The 18,309-nt window shown below is 40.8% G+C and overlaps 1 protein-coding gene across 2 annotated transcripts in view; it reads left to right on the forward strand.

Annotated features, from left to right (window-relative positions):
• The window catches only part of TEX2 (testis expressed 2), a 61,261-nt gene that overhangs the window by 19,211 nt on the left and 23,741 nt on the right, over positions 1–18,309 (forward strand). For both annotated transcript variants that reach the window (XM_075111424.1, XM_075111426.1), the window contains exon 2: positions 10,367–12,018. In XM_075111424.1, coding sequence (XP_074967525.1) covers positions 10,393–12,018 — 1,626 coding nt within the window. In that variant the 5' untranslated portion in view covers positions 10,367–10,392. The remainder of the gene's footprint in view (positions 1–10,366; positions 12,019–18,309) is intronic.

Here is an 18,309-nt window from a genome sequence, read left to right on the forward strand (position 1 = left end):
TATTATCATAGAATCATAGAACGTCCTGAGCTGGAAGGGACCCGCATGGATCATCAAGTCCATCTCCTGTCCCTGTACAGGACAGCCCAAATTCACACTGTCTCTCTGAGGGCCTTGTCCAAGTGCTCCTTGAATATTGCCAGGCTGGTGCTGTGATGCCTCCCTGGGGAGCCTGTTCCAGGGCTCCACCACCCTCTGGGGGAAGAACCTTTTCCTGATATTTCCTAAACCCTCCCTGGCACATCTTCCTGCCATTCTGCCATTCCCTCGGGCCCTACTGAAAGTGTGTGAGTAATCTGGAAAAAAAAAATCCTACCTTATGAGTTGAGTGCATGATAAAAGCAACTTTTTGCTGTTACAACAGTTCTTTTCACAGTGCTTTACCAACATATATAATACTCAGATTATTGAGGAGCTTTACCAGTAGTATTGCAATTGGTTGGGAAACAAACATTAGTAGAGGCTGTGTTGAAACAAGAGCCCTTGAAGAGATGCACGTTAAGCAGTTTCTGGGCTCAACTGGTAGCTAACATTAACAATACTCACTCTGTACCTCTTCCAGCTTCTCCTTTGAATTTCAGAGAAGCAGTTCTGTTGCAAAATAAAATTTTACCTGTAGCGCTTGGAAAACACTACACCGATATGATGGCAGGACAGCACCCTCTGTCATCATGGCATGACAGCATGTCATCAGGTCTGTTGAACTGCAGAAGTCCTAGCTGACATGTTTCAGCTCCCAGCTCTGGCAGCTTGGAAGCGTTGTGCTAACTACCAGAGGCATGTTTGGCTGGCTAGTTTTCTGCCTCACACTTTAGCAGATTTGCTGCTGCCCTGTTCTTAGTCTAGTGCTGATGCATGTTGCTTCATTGGAGTCAAGTCCTCTTGGGACTGTGCCTTCCTTCTGGAGGCCAGCAGAGCCCAGACATTGTTCTGTGACTGTGGCCATCAGGTTACAGCCAGAGGGTGAGGATCCTGCGAGTCTCTGCTGTCCTGCAGCTGCGATTCATTCTCTTTGTAGAAAGCTCCTAGTGTTTCTGTGGTTCTATATATTCATGTTTTTTAAAAAATAGATGTCCCAATATGTAGCAAAATCAAGTGATTCTCCTCCACCCACTGTTTACTGTTCTATGACTTACTGCATGATTTGTTTTAAGCTTCAACTTCTTTTATTTCTTCTGTTAGGGGAAATGTTAAATTTCTTGTAAATACCACTTCATTTCAGTGTTCAGCAAAACATTAAATAGGAAGAAGTTAAATTTTTCTGAATTTCTGGACAATGTTTAACTCCTTACCTTTTTGTCTTTGTCAAAATTAAACTGTAGTGCAGCTTGATGAAGGTTTTGGTGTAAGTGATGTATCATGGAAGGAGAATAGGAAAGATTAATAATTAATCTTTTATCAGTGAAGGCAGAGAAACTAATGCAGTAGCTGACCTTTCTTAGGTCTTTGGGGAAAATGTTAAAATAGAATAGATTTGCTTAGCTAACATTAAACAATTTTTATTTGATTATTTTGAAGCATTGTAAATACAAGCTTGTATTAAGGGCCTTATTAGCAGCACCCACCTTAAAAATTCCAGTAATTTTGAAGACTCCTTATTTGCCATTATCATTTTACCTGACCCTTCTGTCCTAGCCTTCAGTAAACAACCCCTCTTATTTATCTCTCTGATAGGTTTATAGTTTTCATTAGAAGTATAATCTCGTTGACAGTACTTTAAAATCTTGCTTAGGATCTTTCATTTAAGTATCCCGAAGTGTACCTAAATGCTGGCTGTTTAACTTGGCTTATTCTTACCTTAAAAGCATTTGCACAGAAATATGATTTTTTTTTTTTTAAATGAGGCTTAGAGAACTCCTGATGGAGGTACTTTAGAAGTTAACCAGCTTAGTTGTCATAACCTGGTTGAACTCTGTTAGAGGTATGCTCTGTGGAAGGTTTGTGTGTGTGTGTGTGCTCTAGTCCATAGTGAGTGGCATCATCTATTTTGGCTGTGATCCTAGCGTTGACTTCTGTTGAACATGCTGGACTGCATTCTTTTAATAGTACTTGATACTGATATAAAATTTTTCATTTTTGTGCTTAGATTTAAAATGCGTATTACTGGGGTTTTGTTCCTCTCTCCCCCCCCCCGTTTCTCAAATCCAGTTGCGTGAACTTGAAAGGTGAAGCAAAACTTCCTTCTTACTCCTGTTGGAAAGTGAGCTTTGAAGTATTATCTTGGATGGGTAACTAGATCCCTGACACAAAGATTTCATGGGGCTGTTGTGTGATGGTAATTACTAACACTTTCTATGTAGTTCATTTAAAAGTAATGACTAGTGGATGTAAAAGGAATAATAGATGTTAACCATGGGATACATTAACTTGTGGAGATGCCAGGGGGATTTAATTTGTCATAATTAGAATTTTGAATGGGGATAGGAAAGGATGTTGACATTGGGATTTTGTATCCTTTTTTTGTCTTTTATGGTATAAATCTGCTGGATAAGATGAAATTTATGTACAGATAATGTTCCAATAGCTGTGTCCCCTGCTTCACTGAGATCATTCTGGGATAAATACATGGGAATTGGCTTTCTAGGCTACTCGTGTGGCAAAGTAGTGGTAATGGATTACTGGAGATGTATTTGAGATTTAAACTGTCGCTTAAATAAAGACTGTAAGCAATAAGGATCACTAATACTGTGCTTTGTTTCAAAGGACCTGAAATGAAGTCTTCTATCTCTTAGCAGAAGGAATTTTGTCTGATGCTGAGAGCTCTGTTATTTATTTTAAATAAGCAAAAAGAATAGCAACAGTCCTCTCATATCCCTCAGTGCTGGAAGGAAGATACTGGTTAAGCCTCTAGTAAATCGAGTGGAATCTATAATTTCTGAGAGCAAACATGAATTTCAGATTCTATTGGCTTGTGCAGGTACTCCCAAATGGGGAGACGCGTAGAATGCTTCTAGCCTGGTTTGGGAACAGTGGCTTAATGCATTAGGGTGGTCCTGTCTATGTTAATGTGAGCTCTTTTGTAGCTCTTCTGTCATACCACACAGATGTTGTAAAGGTAGTCTAAAACAAACACACCACTTCTTCCTACCAAATGGAGGACAGATTTAGAGTATGAATCATATATCTGTCTTCAGTCTGACACTTGGAGATGACTATCGAGTAACCCAAAGTAATAATAAGCCCCATTAGTCCTAAAGAAGTGCTATTTTCCCCAGTCTAGGTGATGGCAGTTTGCCAAAGCAGGAGGTGCCTGTTGAAAGAGTGGTGGCACAGAAGGATTATTGGGCAAATCTGAGACACCACCAGTTAAACATCTTTCCCTTTAAACAGTGATGGCAATCTGCATGAAGTCAAATTGTGGCATTATCAGTAATCAAGTTAGTGGCTTCCTGAGTAGTATTTAGGGCTTGTTCTTCCGATGCAACTGACAGATACAGCGGAAAGTATTACAATGCTTATTAATAACCTGTAAGACTTTTTCTTTACTTAGCAGGAAAGGAATTTCTGTTCTGTAGAAAATGCTTTTTCTGGTCTGTTTAGTAGCAACAAGCAGGGAAAATACCCTGAGAAGTTTTGAACCTTGCTGCAGATTTTTATGAAAGCATTTTATTAATACAGCATACCCTTTTTCCCTTGTGTAGATGTTGCAAAAAGCAATGTGATTGGAATAGTTGGCTGTTGCAATATGTGTGAATTTAGTTACCCAATCTGTTGTTTCTCCAACTGAATGATTATGAAAAACATTGACTTGCTACTGACTATCCCGTACTTAATTAGTAAATGTGGCTAAATCGAACTGTATATGACTAGGTAAAATAAGCGTGGTGTATGTACCTTTGACATGTTAGTCATTTGACAGTGAGGTCCTAGTTTGCTGCTCTGGGCATTGGTTCAATCACTTTCTAAATTGTTCGTGTGAAAATAATTGCTTTGCTTTATCTATAAAGTTGACAATGTAATTGTCTAAAACAGGCACTAGAGTGTCTTCAAGTACGAATGCTTATAAAAGTTTGCTTTTTCTGATGTAAATATGACTTACTGTAACTCATGTGAGCTCTGAAAGCGTATGCAAACAGAAGTCAATCTCAACGTGTTCTCAAGAACTGGAAGAGAACAGGTTATTGTTTTCTACCTGTGAACTTTAAAATGATTAAATTTCAAAAAGGCTAAAGGTACTCAGCTGGGTGCTAAAATACGAGGAATTTCTGTGCAATTCTGAAACAATTCTAGTCCTCAGTGTAATGTAAAATTTAAGTGGGGGGTGAATAATTTTGAAACTTTTTGTTTGCATTTAATTTGATTCTCTTTTCTAAAATATTACTAATTTTCCAAATTGACTTAGTTTACACTGATCTTTAGCTTGGATATGAAGTTGCCAAATTACAGTAGGGTAAGGAGAAATTAAGTAATGATGTCACTGGTGTCTGAAAGGACCTGCAGTGATCTGGAGGTTGCTTGGAAGGCAAAAGGACTGAATCCCCTTTCCAAAGGGTTTATGAAGGCATAGTTTGGTTGTTTCTTTGGTCAGAGGAAGGGAATTGTTAAGAATATCTGTAGCAGTATACCCCCACCCTCATGCTAGATTTAAATGTGCAATGCCAAAAGTAGCCCAAATAAGTGAACTGCATGAAAGTGGATCATTTGCTTGCTGGAGCTGAAGTCATGTTGCTCTTCCCCCATTCCCGACTTCCCCTTGACTTAGTTGCTGACTTGTGATTCCTCTCTAAGATAAGAACCTGTGTCCTGAGACACCATTTTCCACCTTCCAAAGATGTCTAGCCTTGCATGACTCTTCAGTGTTACTTTCCAGGTGGGTACAACAAGTAGGTAACTGTCCTTGTTAGTTGAGGAACTCTATATAGCTTGCAGAATCTGCACTATGCTAGTGGAGGGCCAAATGTCTGATGAGTAGAAGGTGTTTGTTTAAAGTTTTCTTATTGCTAGTCTGGAATTGCACCTGAGTTTGCCTTACAGGGTGAGAAAACAAGTCCAGGTGTGCATTGTGAATAGTGGGGTTGTGAACCATGAGACTGAGTAAATGCTGTTAAGCATCCCAGTTGATCCTAGGTGCACCCAAGTATGTATAGTTTGTGAATTTTCTAATTGCTGATAGCCTTCTGATCAGCCACGAGGGTCTGATGCTCTAGCCTTCTTCTGAATCTGCTTTGTGAGCCTGGTCTTCCTTTCCATGTGTGCATGGGCTCCCTACCTCCCCTAGCTTGTGGTTGCAACCGGGGTGTCTGTCTGAGGTCAAAATTCAGCCTTGCCCATTTGAATTAAGACTACTGAAGGGTTGTAAAATAAAGTTCCACTACCATAACCAGAAGTCACATACAAGCAGAAGTATTACAAGAAATTTCTTCCTTTGAGTTTGCTTCTCCCTGTACTGTGGATTGAGCTTTTCTGTGGTTTGCTGGAAAAGCTGTAGATTGTTTGCCTTTAGCTGAGTGACTTCTGCTTTACAAATTGTTGATCTCTTTGTTAGAGAGTGGAATGGGCATGAGCAGGCAACACATTCTGGATAGCTGATGCCCAGTGGTAAAAATACAGTAGTTAAAGTAAACAAGCTGTTTAGACACCTGATAGCACCATAAATACCCTTCCCTCCCCAGTTTCTGAAAAATCAACATGTTTTTGTGAAGCATAAGCTTGATTTCTTCAGTCTTGAAACACTTCTCACCTGGTAAATGAGAGGATGGTTTATACGCCCTCTCTCTGTGCAAAGCAAGCCGACAGTGTGCCGTGTGTTTTCTCAGTGCTGTGAAGTAGGTGGTTTCTGGGGCTCAGCTGAAGATGGATGGGGTGTGTGTTTGTCCACTGCAGGGAAAAGGAAGAGGGTTTGCAAGTTCTGGAGAGGGCTGTTTATGCTGTTGGGCAAAGGGACAGATTGCCTGCGTGCTTGGGCTATTTTTGTGAACGCTCCCAGTTAGTCATTCCTGGCGTAGGTAAGAGCATGTGTTACTGTAGCGACAGTCATAAAAGGTGTCATGGCCTGACTTGGCCCAGCGCTGGCCAACACCTGGTCTCTCCCTGGGTGTCCCTGTTCGTCAGCAGGTGCATCACAGCGTGGTGGAGACGTGTTGTCATCTGGGTAAAAATGCGTCCTCGGCTCCTGCGCCGTGCTGCCTCGCCACTCTGCAGGGAAGGGGTGGGCAAGAAATACTTTCTATTCCCAGGCAGCGTGCGTGCGCTGTTGACCTGGCTTGTTTCCTGTTGTTGTAGCGCTTTAAAAGCAATGCCTGTAGGTGAGGGTTAGAAATCGCTCTTTTGTGGCTGATGGGGGGGTGAGGTGCCTTAACATAAGAAGTGGAAGTGGTGGCAGTTGGTTCACAACTCTCATTCCACCCTGCAAAAACATCCAAAGTTCAAACCTTTGGGGGAAAGGAATTATTTTCCAAGCAGCCTCCTTCCCTTCCAGGTAGTTTCATGTTTTGAATAATTTGAAGCTTGAAGATCTAAGATCACTATTCCGGCCTGCCTGCCACATAAATAAAACGGATACCTTACATCTTCAGAATGAACAACAGGAAAACAGATAGAAAGAGGCAGCCAGAGAAGGTGGGGAGAGTGTGGCTTTCAAAATAAGGCTCAATGAAAACATCCGTTTCTGCAATATTGATGTAATCTGCAAACAGTTGCTTCAAAATTGTGCCCCTTCAAACGGGGAGGCTGGGAACACCAGGTCTTCAAACAGCTGGGAGAGGAGTCGAGGAGTAGGAAACAGGGGAAGCAATGAGTGAGGAAAACGTAGCCAGGAATCAGTAAGAAGTGAATCTGTTAGAATGATTTAAGGGGTACAAACATATCATTCAAGAACCTGATGAAATATCTTTATTATCAAAAGTGAACACCTAGTGGAAGAGCTGTCAGTAGTGATAGCAGTGGAAGAAGTCAGGGATGTTATTGTTGTATTCACTGTGGAAAAGCTGCTCAGCATCTACTTTGAAAAAAAAAAACAAAACCCAAATCGTTCACAATAAAAAAAAGAGTAATTGTGCTCTGGAATGGATGAGAAACAGTGGGCCTGCCCAGAGCAGGGGAGTATCTCCCCTATCCTGTGTCTGTGGGGGAGAAATTACTCTCAGTAGGATATCTGGTGTGTTGAGAGGGGTTAGAGCTGTTAAAAGCTTTGAATAATGGAGAGAGCACACTACTGTTTTAATTACAACTGATATTCAGAATGCCTGTAATGAAATACCTGCTGTTGGCCAAAACACATGTGCTCTCTTAAGTAAATAGAATTGCAATATTTCTCCTGTATTGTACACTGCTTTTAACGTACTAATTGTTTGCAAATGTGATACAAGCTACAGCTTTGAACAGCTGTGCTTGGGGAAAGCATGAACTGCCTTGTAGCAAAGCCAGCCTATAAACAGAATTGATTTAGAAAGGCTGAAAATTATTATTTGCTGAAATAAAAATAGTAGTTCCTGGAAACCAGCGCCCTGAACTGAAATATCACTTGGGCCAGATGTTGAGGGCGTGGAAACTACAGAGTTATCTTGTAAGTCATGGGCTGAGGATGCTAAAGTGAAAGCAGTTGGATTATGTTAATGTTCTGCTGCTGTCATGTTGATAGTGCTGATTTAAGAATGTGCTTTTATAAGGCATAATTTGTGGTATAGTAACATGTTTAAGGGTAGGCAGATATTGGCTAATCAAGAATTTCCTTCCTTTCTGTGTTAATGATGGAAAAAAAAACTCAAACCAAAGCCAACTTGCTTGTTCAGTAAGCAGTAAAATCTTTTTTCAGTACATTTGGTGTGTGCAAGTAAACTTCATCTGTTTCAGGTAATTAGCAGTGCATTAGCACGACATGGCAACTCATGTTTAAACACAAGGTAATTAACTGTACAGTGTAAACATAGTGTGCTAAAGAGCTAACCAAAACCATGACTTCCTAGCTGATTGAGAATAACACGCTCAATGTTATTTGGGGGTGAGGGGAGTAGTTAATATTTTTCTCCTGTGTTGCTAGATTATTGATACATGGTTAGTGCCAAATGGGCAGAAGAGAAAGGGTCAGACTGTTCAAGCTGATGCCAACAGCATTGTGTGCAAGTGCAGCTCTTGCTGGAAGCTTTTTTTGGTTCTTTGAACCCAGACTGGCTCCCTGACATATGCAGCAGAACTGGGACTGAAAATGGAAATTAACATTTCTGGAGTCTTTGCACGAAGCAGGGTAGAGTCCAGCTCCTTCTGTACAACCGAATTGGGAAGCACAAAAATGCTAGAAGCAAGGAATATACCACTCAATAGTTTAGGAGCCATAAAATGGACAACTCTAGTGGGTACAAAGTTGTGGACAGATATTAGCTTCTGTTCCAACATTACCGGATAAGGTGGGTAACAAAGATCTGTTTTAAAATGCTTAGCCCAGCTCGTTTTACTGACAGGTTAAAGAATGTTTACATGAACAGCTCCATTAGCAAGTATAAAGGGCCACAACCTTTAGTAGGAAGATGATGACAGAACAGGTGGCACTGGCTTGCTGGATTATACAGTCTGATACCACAACTGTTTGGGAAGTGCACATTTCTTCACCACCACATAATCATTCTTCTGAACTGCTCTTTAAGCATCAGCAAAGGCCTCTCATTAATTCAGCTTGACAGTTTGATTACAGCATTTTAACAGCTTCTGAAAAATAATTCAGTTACTGAAGTGGTAAACTTGCTGCCTTGACAATGAAGATCAAGTGGTGCCTCACAGCCGGAACGGCAGAGCTACTCTTGTAATTCCTGATCCATCTTTGTGTATGGTCACCAGTGCCTTGGTTCAAATGTGTGATATTTCCTCTCCATGTAAATATATGCTAAGTCCACTTTCATGGGTCAATAAAACTCTTGAAATAATGTAAAAGGCAGTATCTTAGTGTATTTATTGCATAAGCAGCCTATGCATACCAATCTGATCAGAAATTGGTATTTTCAAAGAGTACTATTGCTGTTTTAGTGAGAAGAACAGTTGCCTCTACTGAAGCGTCCTTACACATAATTACAGCAAAACTGCTAGCAGTAATAAATTCTTTGAGTTTATACATTATCTGAGACAGATCTCAAACATGCTGTATCTGCAGAAGTCTGACCCACATCTTTTTGACAACAGTTAGTTTGATACTGTCCATTTTTGAAATGTTTGAAGCTACTTCATCTTGCTGTACTGGGAATCTGCTAAAATACATTTGTAAAAGGTATCTAGTCCTGGAATACAGGAGGATAACTTTCAAGTTCTGTCCAATTACCCTTTGTTTTGCCTGCAATTATTGGACTGTTGTGTATCCTGATCATTTGTCCATAGCTTGCAAAACCTGGAAAGACAAAGACTACATAGAATCATAGAATCATTTAGGTTAAAAAAGACCCTTAAGATCATCAAGTCCAACCATAAACCATGATAGCACACATGATAAAACATAATTTAAATCTCTACTTCCTATAGACCAATAGAGAAGGTACTATCCCACACAGGAAGGCTTTTACATATTTCTGACCTTGCTTTGAGTTTCAAATTTGCTTTCTTTAAAAGAAGTAGAAAGCATTAATTATTGTATGTACAAGGCACTGAGAGTTAGGAGTGAAGAATTTCAGTGTGCTGGCGTGCGACAGGGCTTCTGGAACTCAGAAGTGCATTTAGTGGGGAGAAGAGGGAGGTGGTGCTTCAGAGATGAACTATCATTTCAGAAAACTTGAGGGTAATTTTAACAGCACAGCACTTCTTAATATTGCCATTTTGTGCTATGTGGAAATATGTTAACTAGCAAACAATAAACTAGATCTGTAATTTCGAGCATAAGTATCTTCTGCTTGTTGGTTTGGTGGGGTTTTTTGGGTTGTGGGTGGTTGGGGTTTTTTTGTTTTGGTTTTGTTGGTTGTTTTTTTTTCTTTTTTACCTAAAGTTGTGTGAGATTCTTCCTTCAAGATCATCTAAGAGAATGTGGTAATGCTCTCCATGCCTATCCATGATCACCAATTGTCCTAAGCATGGCTTACTTATGTCTTTGTCTTGTCTTGTATCTTTGTAGAAACTTGTCTTTGTACTACAAAACCTTGCCTTTTTTTGAATCTGTTCTTGCATTCAGTGATACTGAGAATGAGGTAGTTAAGCAGATGTGAAGGGGGTATTAATTAAAATATAGATATATTTTATGCAATGAAATCTACAGTCAGTTTCTTTAGTAAGAGTCCATAACATAACTAGCCAGCTTTAAATCCAGTGAGATGAAGAGCGTCCAGATTGTTTTAATTTTTAACTGACTGACCTGTTGTGTGTAACCTCTCTGTTATGTTTGGCTTAAGGCTTGAAAATAAGCATGTTTGAAGGGGAGAAAAAGTGCATTTAATATAGTATTATGTTTTCTTCACAGACTCTGATACATCTCTGGGACCTGCAATGACAAGTCAGAACAGTAGCCATGCAGAGAAAACCGGTGAAATGTCCTCAAAGCAGTCAGCACCAAAAGTGCAGGTCCAGCGATCTGTCTCCCGAGAAACCATCACTATTCATTTCTCTGCATTTGGGAAGGAGGAAGAAGAGGAGGAAGAGGAGTTTAAGGAATTTCTTGATGAGGAACTAGATGACCAAAGCATTGTAACAGCACTTGAAGCCAAGGAAGACCTCTGCTTTGAGCATACCGGCCATGATTTTTCTGGTCCAGCTACCTCGCTTAACGTGGCCAACTCCGCATCACTACTGTCCTCATCGCCTGCAGTTCTGTCAACTGCAGAAACTGTAAAGCTGTTGGATTCTCTTTCCACATCCCAAGTATTCAGTGCAGTGCCACTAGTCCTGTCTCCATCATCACACACATGTCATACAGTTAGCTTATCAGGTACACCACCTGTGGAACAGAAATCCAGCCTGTCATCTTCCCCATCCTCATCCCCTTCCAGATCAGTTGTCTGCTCTAGTGTATCATCCACAGTTTCTAGTTCAAAGCCTTTTAAAGGTTTAGTCAAGTCCCTTTCAACAGATGTGGAACCAAAAGAACCCACCCCACCGATGCGACATAGACAGTTAATGAAAACCTTAGTGAAATCTCTGTCTACAGATACTTCTAAACAAGAATCTGAAGCTGTGTCTTACAGGCCACCCGACTCGAAATTGAACTTACATCTGTTCAAACAGTTCACTCAACCTCGAGCTACAGGTGGTGATTCTAAAACTGCTCCCTCATCTCCATTAACATCTCCCTCTGACACTCGTTCCTTTTTTAAAGTACCTGAAATGGAGGCTAAAATTGAAGATACTAAAAGACGCCTTTCTGAAGTAATCTATGAGCCTTTTCAGCTGCTCAGTAAAATAATGGGTGATGAAAGTAGTAGCCACAGGCCCAAAGCCTTATCTTCAAGTGCTTCAGAACTCTCAAACCTTTCCAGTTTGAATGGCCATTTGGAAAGCAATAACAACTATAGCATTAAGGAAGAAGAATGTGATTCTGAAGGGGACTTCTATGGAAGCGACTCTAACCTGAATAAGAACGATCAGTCAAAAGCGGCTGAGGAACATGCAAAAGAGACAGAGACCAAAAGCTCTCAGTCTGCAAGCACAAAGGACGTGAGTTCGAAAACTTCACTCGTACTTGAAAAATGTTCGTTGTCTGCACTAGCAAGCAGAGAGGATGAGGAGTTTTGTGAACTGTATTCTGAAGACTTTTCCTTACTAGAGGATGAAAGCAAAACTGATAAACCTACTGAAACTTTGGTCGATCCAGAGATGACTGAGGAAAATGGTACTATGCTCAGCAGTGAAGATGAAAATAATCCATATGTGCAGCAGCCTAAAATACCAGTGAAAACTTTATACTTCTTAACACTGTTAGTCTATGCTTACTTTATTATCCCTCTCCCTGGCTACTTAAGTGGACTCTTACTTGGAATGGCCCTTGGATTTATGATAGCTGTCTGTGTGATTTGGCTTCTTACTCCACGTACTCATGAATATCTCAAATTGCATACAAGTATGAAAAAGCAATGGAATACAGGAGCTCTAGACATCAAAGAACCTGAAATACTGAAGGTGAGGTCATGGCATTTTGTGCGTGCACGTGTGTGCATTATTTTGGGTAGAAGTAGTAAACTAGATTTATTCTGAAGGTATAAATGAGCTGAATTATCCCCATTTGCAAATACTGTTTTAGCAGCAGGTGGCTTTGGCAGGGGCACAAATGATCTAGTATCCAAGAATATATAAGACTTCAGTGTCCTTAAGTATTAGTAGAAAACCAGAATTGCTTCAAAAGAAAAAGGGCAAGTGGTTTTGCTGATGGATTTGAAATGATCCAGCTGAACTACTGAGGGCAAGTAGTGTCAGTGTTTATCGTGTAAAATAACACTTGTGTTTGAAGCTGCATCCTGGGAGACGTATTTTGTTTCTGGGGTTTTTTACTATCTAGGCAGTAATTTGTCTGTCTTGTCTGTTCAGCCTAAGCAAATTCAAAAGCGTTGTGTTCAAGTAAAGCATAGATAGTTGGAGAGCATGTGGATTAGCCTCAAATGCTAGCTAATTAGAATGGGAGGAGGAATGAGTGATGAAAGGGATGCTCATGGGTTACGATGTCTGTGGTGCTGCATGCAGGTATCTTGAATATTGTACTGTATAATATGGGTTACAGTTCAGTAAAATGTGTGCCCGAGAGCTGTGTTTTAAATCAAGCTCTTAGAAAATATATCCTCCCTCCCCTTTGTCCTTCCTCACCTCCACTTCTTGTTCAGATACTGCAAGTTGCTGTCACTTCATACGTCCAGCATGTTGCTGTCTGCCCAGTTGTGATCCACGCAACCACTCACTTCAGTAGCTTTGTGCTTCTTCATACGATGTGCTTCATCGTACGTAGAAACTGTACGATGAGTGGTTAAAGTCCCTTGGTTTGTTCAGCCTGGAGCGGAGGAGGCCGAGGGCAGCCCTCATGGCGCTCTGCAGCTTCCTCACAAGGGGACGAGGAGGGGCAGGTGCGGATCTCTTCTCTCTAGTGACCAACAACAGGACCCGAGGGAATGGCAGGAAGATGTGCCGGGGAGGGTTAGGCTGGGCATTAGGGAAAGGCTCTTCCCCCAGAGGGTGGTGGAGCCCTGGAACAGGCTCCCCAGGGAGGCATCACGGCACCAGCCTGGGGATATTCAAGAAGCACTTAGACAAGGCCCTCAGAGACATGAGGTGAATTTGGGGTTGTTCTGTGCAGGGACAGGAGTTGGACTTGGTCCTTGCGGGTCCCTTCCAGCTCAGGACATTCTAATGTCTTCAGACATTCTAATTCCTTGTCCCTGTTGTGCCTCACCTGATCTCCATCTGTGATGAATTAAAATACTATTTTCTTAATTGCAGAATTCTGAATGATAAAGCATCTCCTAGTTTCTGGTGGGCAACAGAAGCATTTCAGAATGATAGTGGTATAACCCTCATTTGATATCACTTGCCTATTGGAGTATTTGTGAATGCTTTCTTGTATCTGTGTAAATATTAAATCCATCCTGAGCTTTCTGAAGGTGCATCTCCAGTTGTGTAACAGCACAAAGGCTGCATGAATTTAAATTCATATAGTATTGGTTATATGCTGTAGAATCTATAGTGTCTTGGCAGCTAATATCATGTATCTTTAAGTAACTGAAAAGTTAGAGAAATGGGGTATAAAAGCCAACTTTTGCCAAATACAAAAAGCAATTGCATGCCCAGCCCTGATGTTGGTGTTCCCTGTTTTTCTTGAATGTTACGAGTTGTGGTCTTTGCTGTTGTGAATGTAGACTGAACAATCCTGTCTGCTCAATTGATTTACCTGCTGCTTACATGTACAAATCTTTACAAACTTTTAAGTTCTGTCCTTGTTAATTAGGTGCTGAGACCCTGCCTATCAATTTGCCTTGATACTTGAAAGCTGGTAAAGATCCTGATGCTCAGTGTTGGCTGGTGTTAAGATGGCTCTTTGAGGTCTTAGCTGCGATTCAGGAACCTTTAAACTATATTCTGGTGCATTTATCCAGGAGATACATTTTTACGAGAATAGCTGTAGGCAAGAAATGAGCTGTGCAGAGAAGTCTATATGAATGTAGATTAATGATTTGTATGATGTGATAAGTATTTCTTGCACTCATTAACACACAAAGTAATAGTCTTTAATATGTAAATCCCTATAAAAGGGCTTTTTAATGCTTCAGGAGTTTAAAAACCAGCTCAGTGCCCATATTGAAGTGGAACGTAATGTAATGTGATTTAGCAGATTACAAGTTATTATTCCCCCTTCATACAACTATTTTCTATTTGCCTCTTCAAAATGAGCACTGTACAGTTTAGATCCTCTGAAAAATGAGACAAAGATTTAGTCTGTAACAAAACTCACGTGAATATAGGAAAATCAAACTTGATGCTCTTGCATAAAGGTGTTCTCTTCAGGGCTTGGTCTTGTATTCTGGCCTGAACTGCTTTCATGCCATTATGATAAATGCTATGAGTAAGATCCCTTTATGGGGCTCTAGGAGTTGGGATTCTGCCAAACTGCTGTCAGGCTGTGTTTTTACAAGAATGTGTGCATTCTTCCCCATGTAAATACTGTCTGAGAAGTTTGCATTTCCCTGCTTTCAAGGACTAGGGGAAAATTCCCGTCAGCAATTGCCAAAATACCTGAACATTAATATTGTCTTCCCCAATATTGTTTCTTTACAATGTGAAAGAATAACACTGTCATGCTGGTTACTGTGTGCGTCTGTAGATTTCTGTATGTATTTCACTCAAATGTCTTTGGTGTTGGAGGGAGAAAATCCCCCCCCAGCCAGAAAATGCACACAAACCCCCTCCATCTTCAGTCTGTGTTTTCCTTATCTTCCTCCCTTAGCCTTTAGTTCTCTAGATTCCTTTTCCTTTTCTTCTCTGTCCACATTTTTTATTCTTTTTTTTAATGCATTTGTCTTATCTAGCTTCCTTATTGGCCTTTTCAAGTGTGCGTTCCTTTGTGTTGTGCTGGCTGATACAAAAGGTTTTAAATAACAGCTAAAATGGAAATCATAAATTTACCATTTCCATTAGAAAAAACTTTTATGAGAAGACCATGTTGGCAGTGCCTGCTGGAGAAGTGAAGCTTTCTGAACCACAGCTGTACAGAAAGAGACAGCTTTTTACCAGAACGCTGCTCCTGAATATCACTCAGGGGATTTCTCATTTGATAGTGGCCTCTGGCAGGCAAGTGTGTTTTCCTGTTTAGGTGATGGTTACTTTGGCCCATGTTAGACCTTTTTTGTGTCTTTATTTTCCCTGTCAATAAAAGCTCAAAAAGCTGCAATACATTTTTCCTCATTTATCAAGCAAAATACTATTGAAGTATTATAAAATAGCGGTAACGAGAGGGATGCAAATACAACTGATGTGATTTGAGTGATCAACAGTCTTCCAAGAATTTTGGTGCTGGAGGATTTGATTATATCATTTAACGATAATGGATATTAATCAATCTGTTAATAGCACTAAGAAACTCTGGGGGCAGTTGTAATCCAGATTTGGGCTTGTATTGTGAAATTGACCCGTCGATTCTTTTATTTTTGTATTTGACAATATCCTAGAAGTAATGATTTTTATTTATTTTTACTTGCAGACCTGTCTGTGCCCCGGGCCCTCTGGATCCTTTTAAAGAATCTTTTGCAGTTCCCCCCATCTCCCCTCCCAGGTTGAGGTATAAAATGCCTGAGAACTTAAACTAAATAACATTAAAAAGTCGATACTCTACAGGGCCTGACTCTGCAGTTTTTACTCTCATGACTTACTCTGTTGAACTGCAGTTTGACTAAAAAATTTGCAGCCCAGAGTCATGAAAAGGGAGAAGTAAACCGGGGTGGGCCTTTTGAAGCCGTTCGTGGAAGCGCTTGTGTTCCGTAGACCCGTGCGTTCCCGGAGGGCCGGTTCAGTTGATAGCGCTGCCGTGACAGAGGTGACGTGCTGCACTCTGAAAGCCAGTTCAGTCTCTGCTGCCGAACAAACAGGCCAGATCCTGTTAGCGCGTGTATGAGCTTTTGAATAGTAACTGTGACCTTTGCTATAAAAGCCATGCTGCCCAATGTTCTAACCGGATACTTTTTCAGGTTAGTTACCAAACCAATGGTGAGGCACTTTCTCCTAATTTCAGCTGTGAATTCAGAGCAACTGCTGACCTCTATAAACGGAGATCACAGGATCAGTGTAAATGGCAAGCAGCTGCAGAGTAGCATATGACTATGGTCATTGTCCTCCCTGAATTACTAAATTTCTTATTTTAACAACTTCGCTAACACAAAAAGACCCATCATACAGTCACTCCTCTCCTACACAAGGAAATCCATTGTTGCTTCAGTAGTTTGGGAAAATTCATCTGTTGCTAGTGTGTTATGGTAACGTAACTTCTCTGTTTAGATGCATTGCAAAACCGTTTCCGTAGGCTGTGAATCTTTGGTTCCAATTTGTTTTTGCAAAGAAGTATTTCTGATAAAATTGTTCTTAAAATGCAGGAACTTTGGAATTAATTTTGCGGTTTCTTGGATAACCCTCTCAAAAAATGATTTTTTGCTAGATGAAACAATTTACAAAAATAGAAATTGCTGAAGTGAAAAGGCATATGGTGTCATTTCCCCTGATAATGGGGGGGGGGAATTCCTGCAGCTGGCACAGATTTTCAGATTCATTAATAGAGTGAAGAACCCTAAATTGGTGAAGTATTAACATTTCACTCTCGGCCATGCAATGTTTCTCTGTGTTTCAAGCTATTTTGTAAGTTGAGTGCAAAAAGGAAACAGGGCATCCTTAGAAATTAGGAAACTAAAAATTTATGTGCAAGGAGGGTTTGTAGTAATGCAGTATGCTATCTTTTTCATCCTGGCTATTGGCTAGGTACTGTCTGAAAATAAAATCCCAAATGTTTGAATTTAAAATTCTGTATTTTGTTATTTGGCCTATGCCTTAAATACATGAAGCAACCAAGCTCATCCTTGTCTACAAATCACTATGTAGGCTGCTGTTTTAGGCAGAAAATGCATTTATCTTTTGTCAGTTTTAGATTTTGAAAGTTCAGTACTGTAGGCAGCTGGAAATCATTTTAAGTCTTGGACAGGTTCTTCAGTCTCTAATAACCTGATGGCTGTGCTACGAGAAGCAGCATTTGCACTTCTCTTGGGTTTGTTACGTACAGCGAGCGGGTGGGCGGCAGTACAGGATTTGAGAATTGTGTGTTTGGCAGATTATACACCTAATCCATTTGTTTGAAGTGGAAAGCCTGGGCGTATGGTAGGGATCAGAAAACAGGTGGGACTTCCCAAGGCTCCTGAATGCTGAAAGAGAAGCGGGACAATACAAACTGAGGAGGCAGAGATTCTGTTTTGTGTGTTTTTGCCCTTTAAATTCAGTGTGTCTTGCTGCTGCTGGGAAAAAGGTGGTGATCTTCAAAAGGGCCTCTCCTCTGCTGTTTAGTTGTGTAGGGTAAGAAAAACTTCTGGCAGAAAGTCTGGTACCGGCACTGTTACAGAAGAAACAGGATAGGGAGGGAAGGTGCTGGTCTGGTGGATGACATAGCATATGGATTCAGACTCCTGTGCTACCAGAGGTTCACTGGACTTGGTTAAATCACTTAATGTAGCTTGGGCCTCATGCCTTCACGGATATGGCTATGGCATCTCAGTACATGCTGGAGGGATGAAATTAAATGTGACTATAAGGGTGTCGGATAACAGCAGTATAGTAGCTGAGAAGGTACAACAAAGTTGCACATCTGATGTGTGTCGCAAGGGGTTCATGTCGTCTCAGCTTTTCATTTTTGAAGCTATGTTCATGGTTTTTTACTTCTCACTATGGTACACGGCAGTCAAGAGAATGATGTGTAAATCTCACCTTGTTTTCATTGCTCCGTGTCTTCTGTTCTGACACCAGAACTTGAACTGAAAACTCCAGCCAGTTCCATCTCAAGCAGGATGTTAAGGAAACTTCCAGTGTACCCTGACCTTCCTTTTTGGGTACCACACATACCTGGAGGTTTCCAACCCTCCTATTGAAAATAAATCATAGCTTATTACAGTTGTAAAAAAAGCTCATGTGGCTAAGCTTTATGTAAAAATCCACTTTCCAAGTGTCCCTTTCTCTTTGTGCCAACTTGTGTGGTCTTTGGCTGAATTGCCTTGCAAGAGAAGGCAATAAACTTTTGAGGCAGCGAATTTTTGTCTGTACATTTGCCTAGGTGCAGGCTCCAGACTTTGGCGTCTGAGCTAGAAATAGCTTGGAGATGTGATTGGGGGGCAGGTGGGAGTCTCTCCAGAGATCTGTGGGCCATATGGATGTTCCAGTCCTGCACAGAGTGAATGGTTCACA

The sequence above is a fragment of the Phalacrocorax aristotelis genome, chromosome 16 (assembly GCF_949628215.1).
Source record: "Phalacrocorax aristotelis chromosome 16, bGulAri2.1, whole genome shotgun sequence".
In the NCBI taxonomy this organism is placed as follows: domain Eukaryota; kingdom Metazoa; phylum Chordata; class Aves; order Suliformes; family Phalacrocoracidae; genus Phalacrocorax; species Phalacrocorax aristotelis.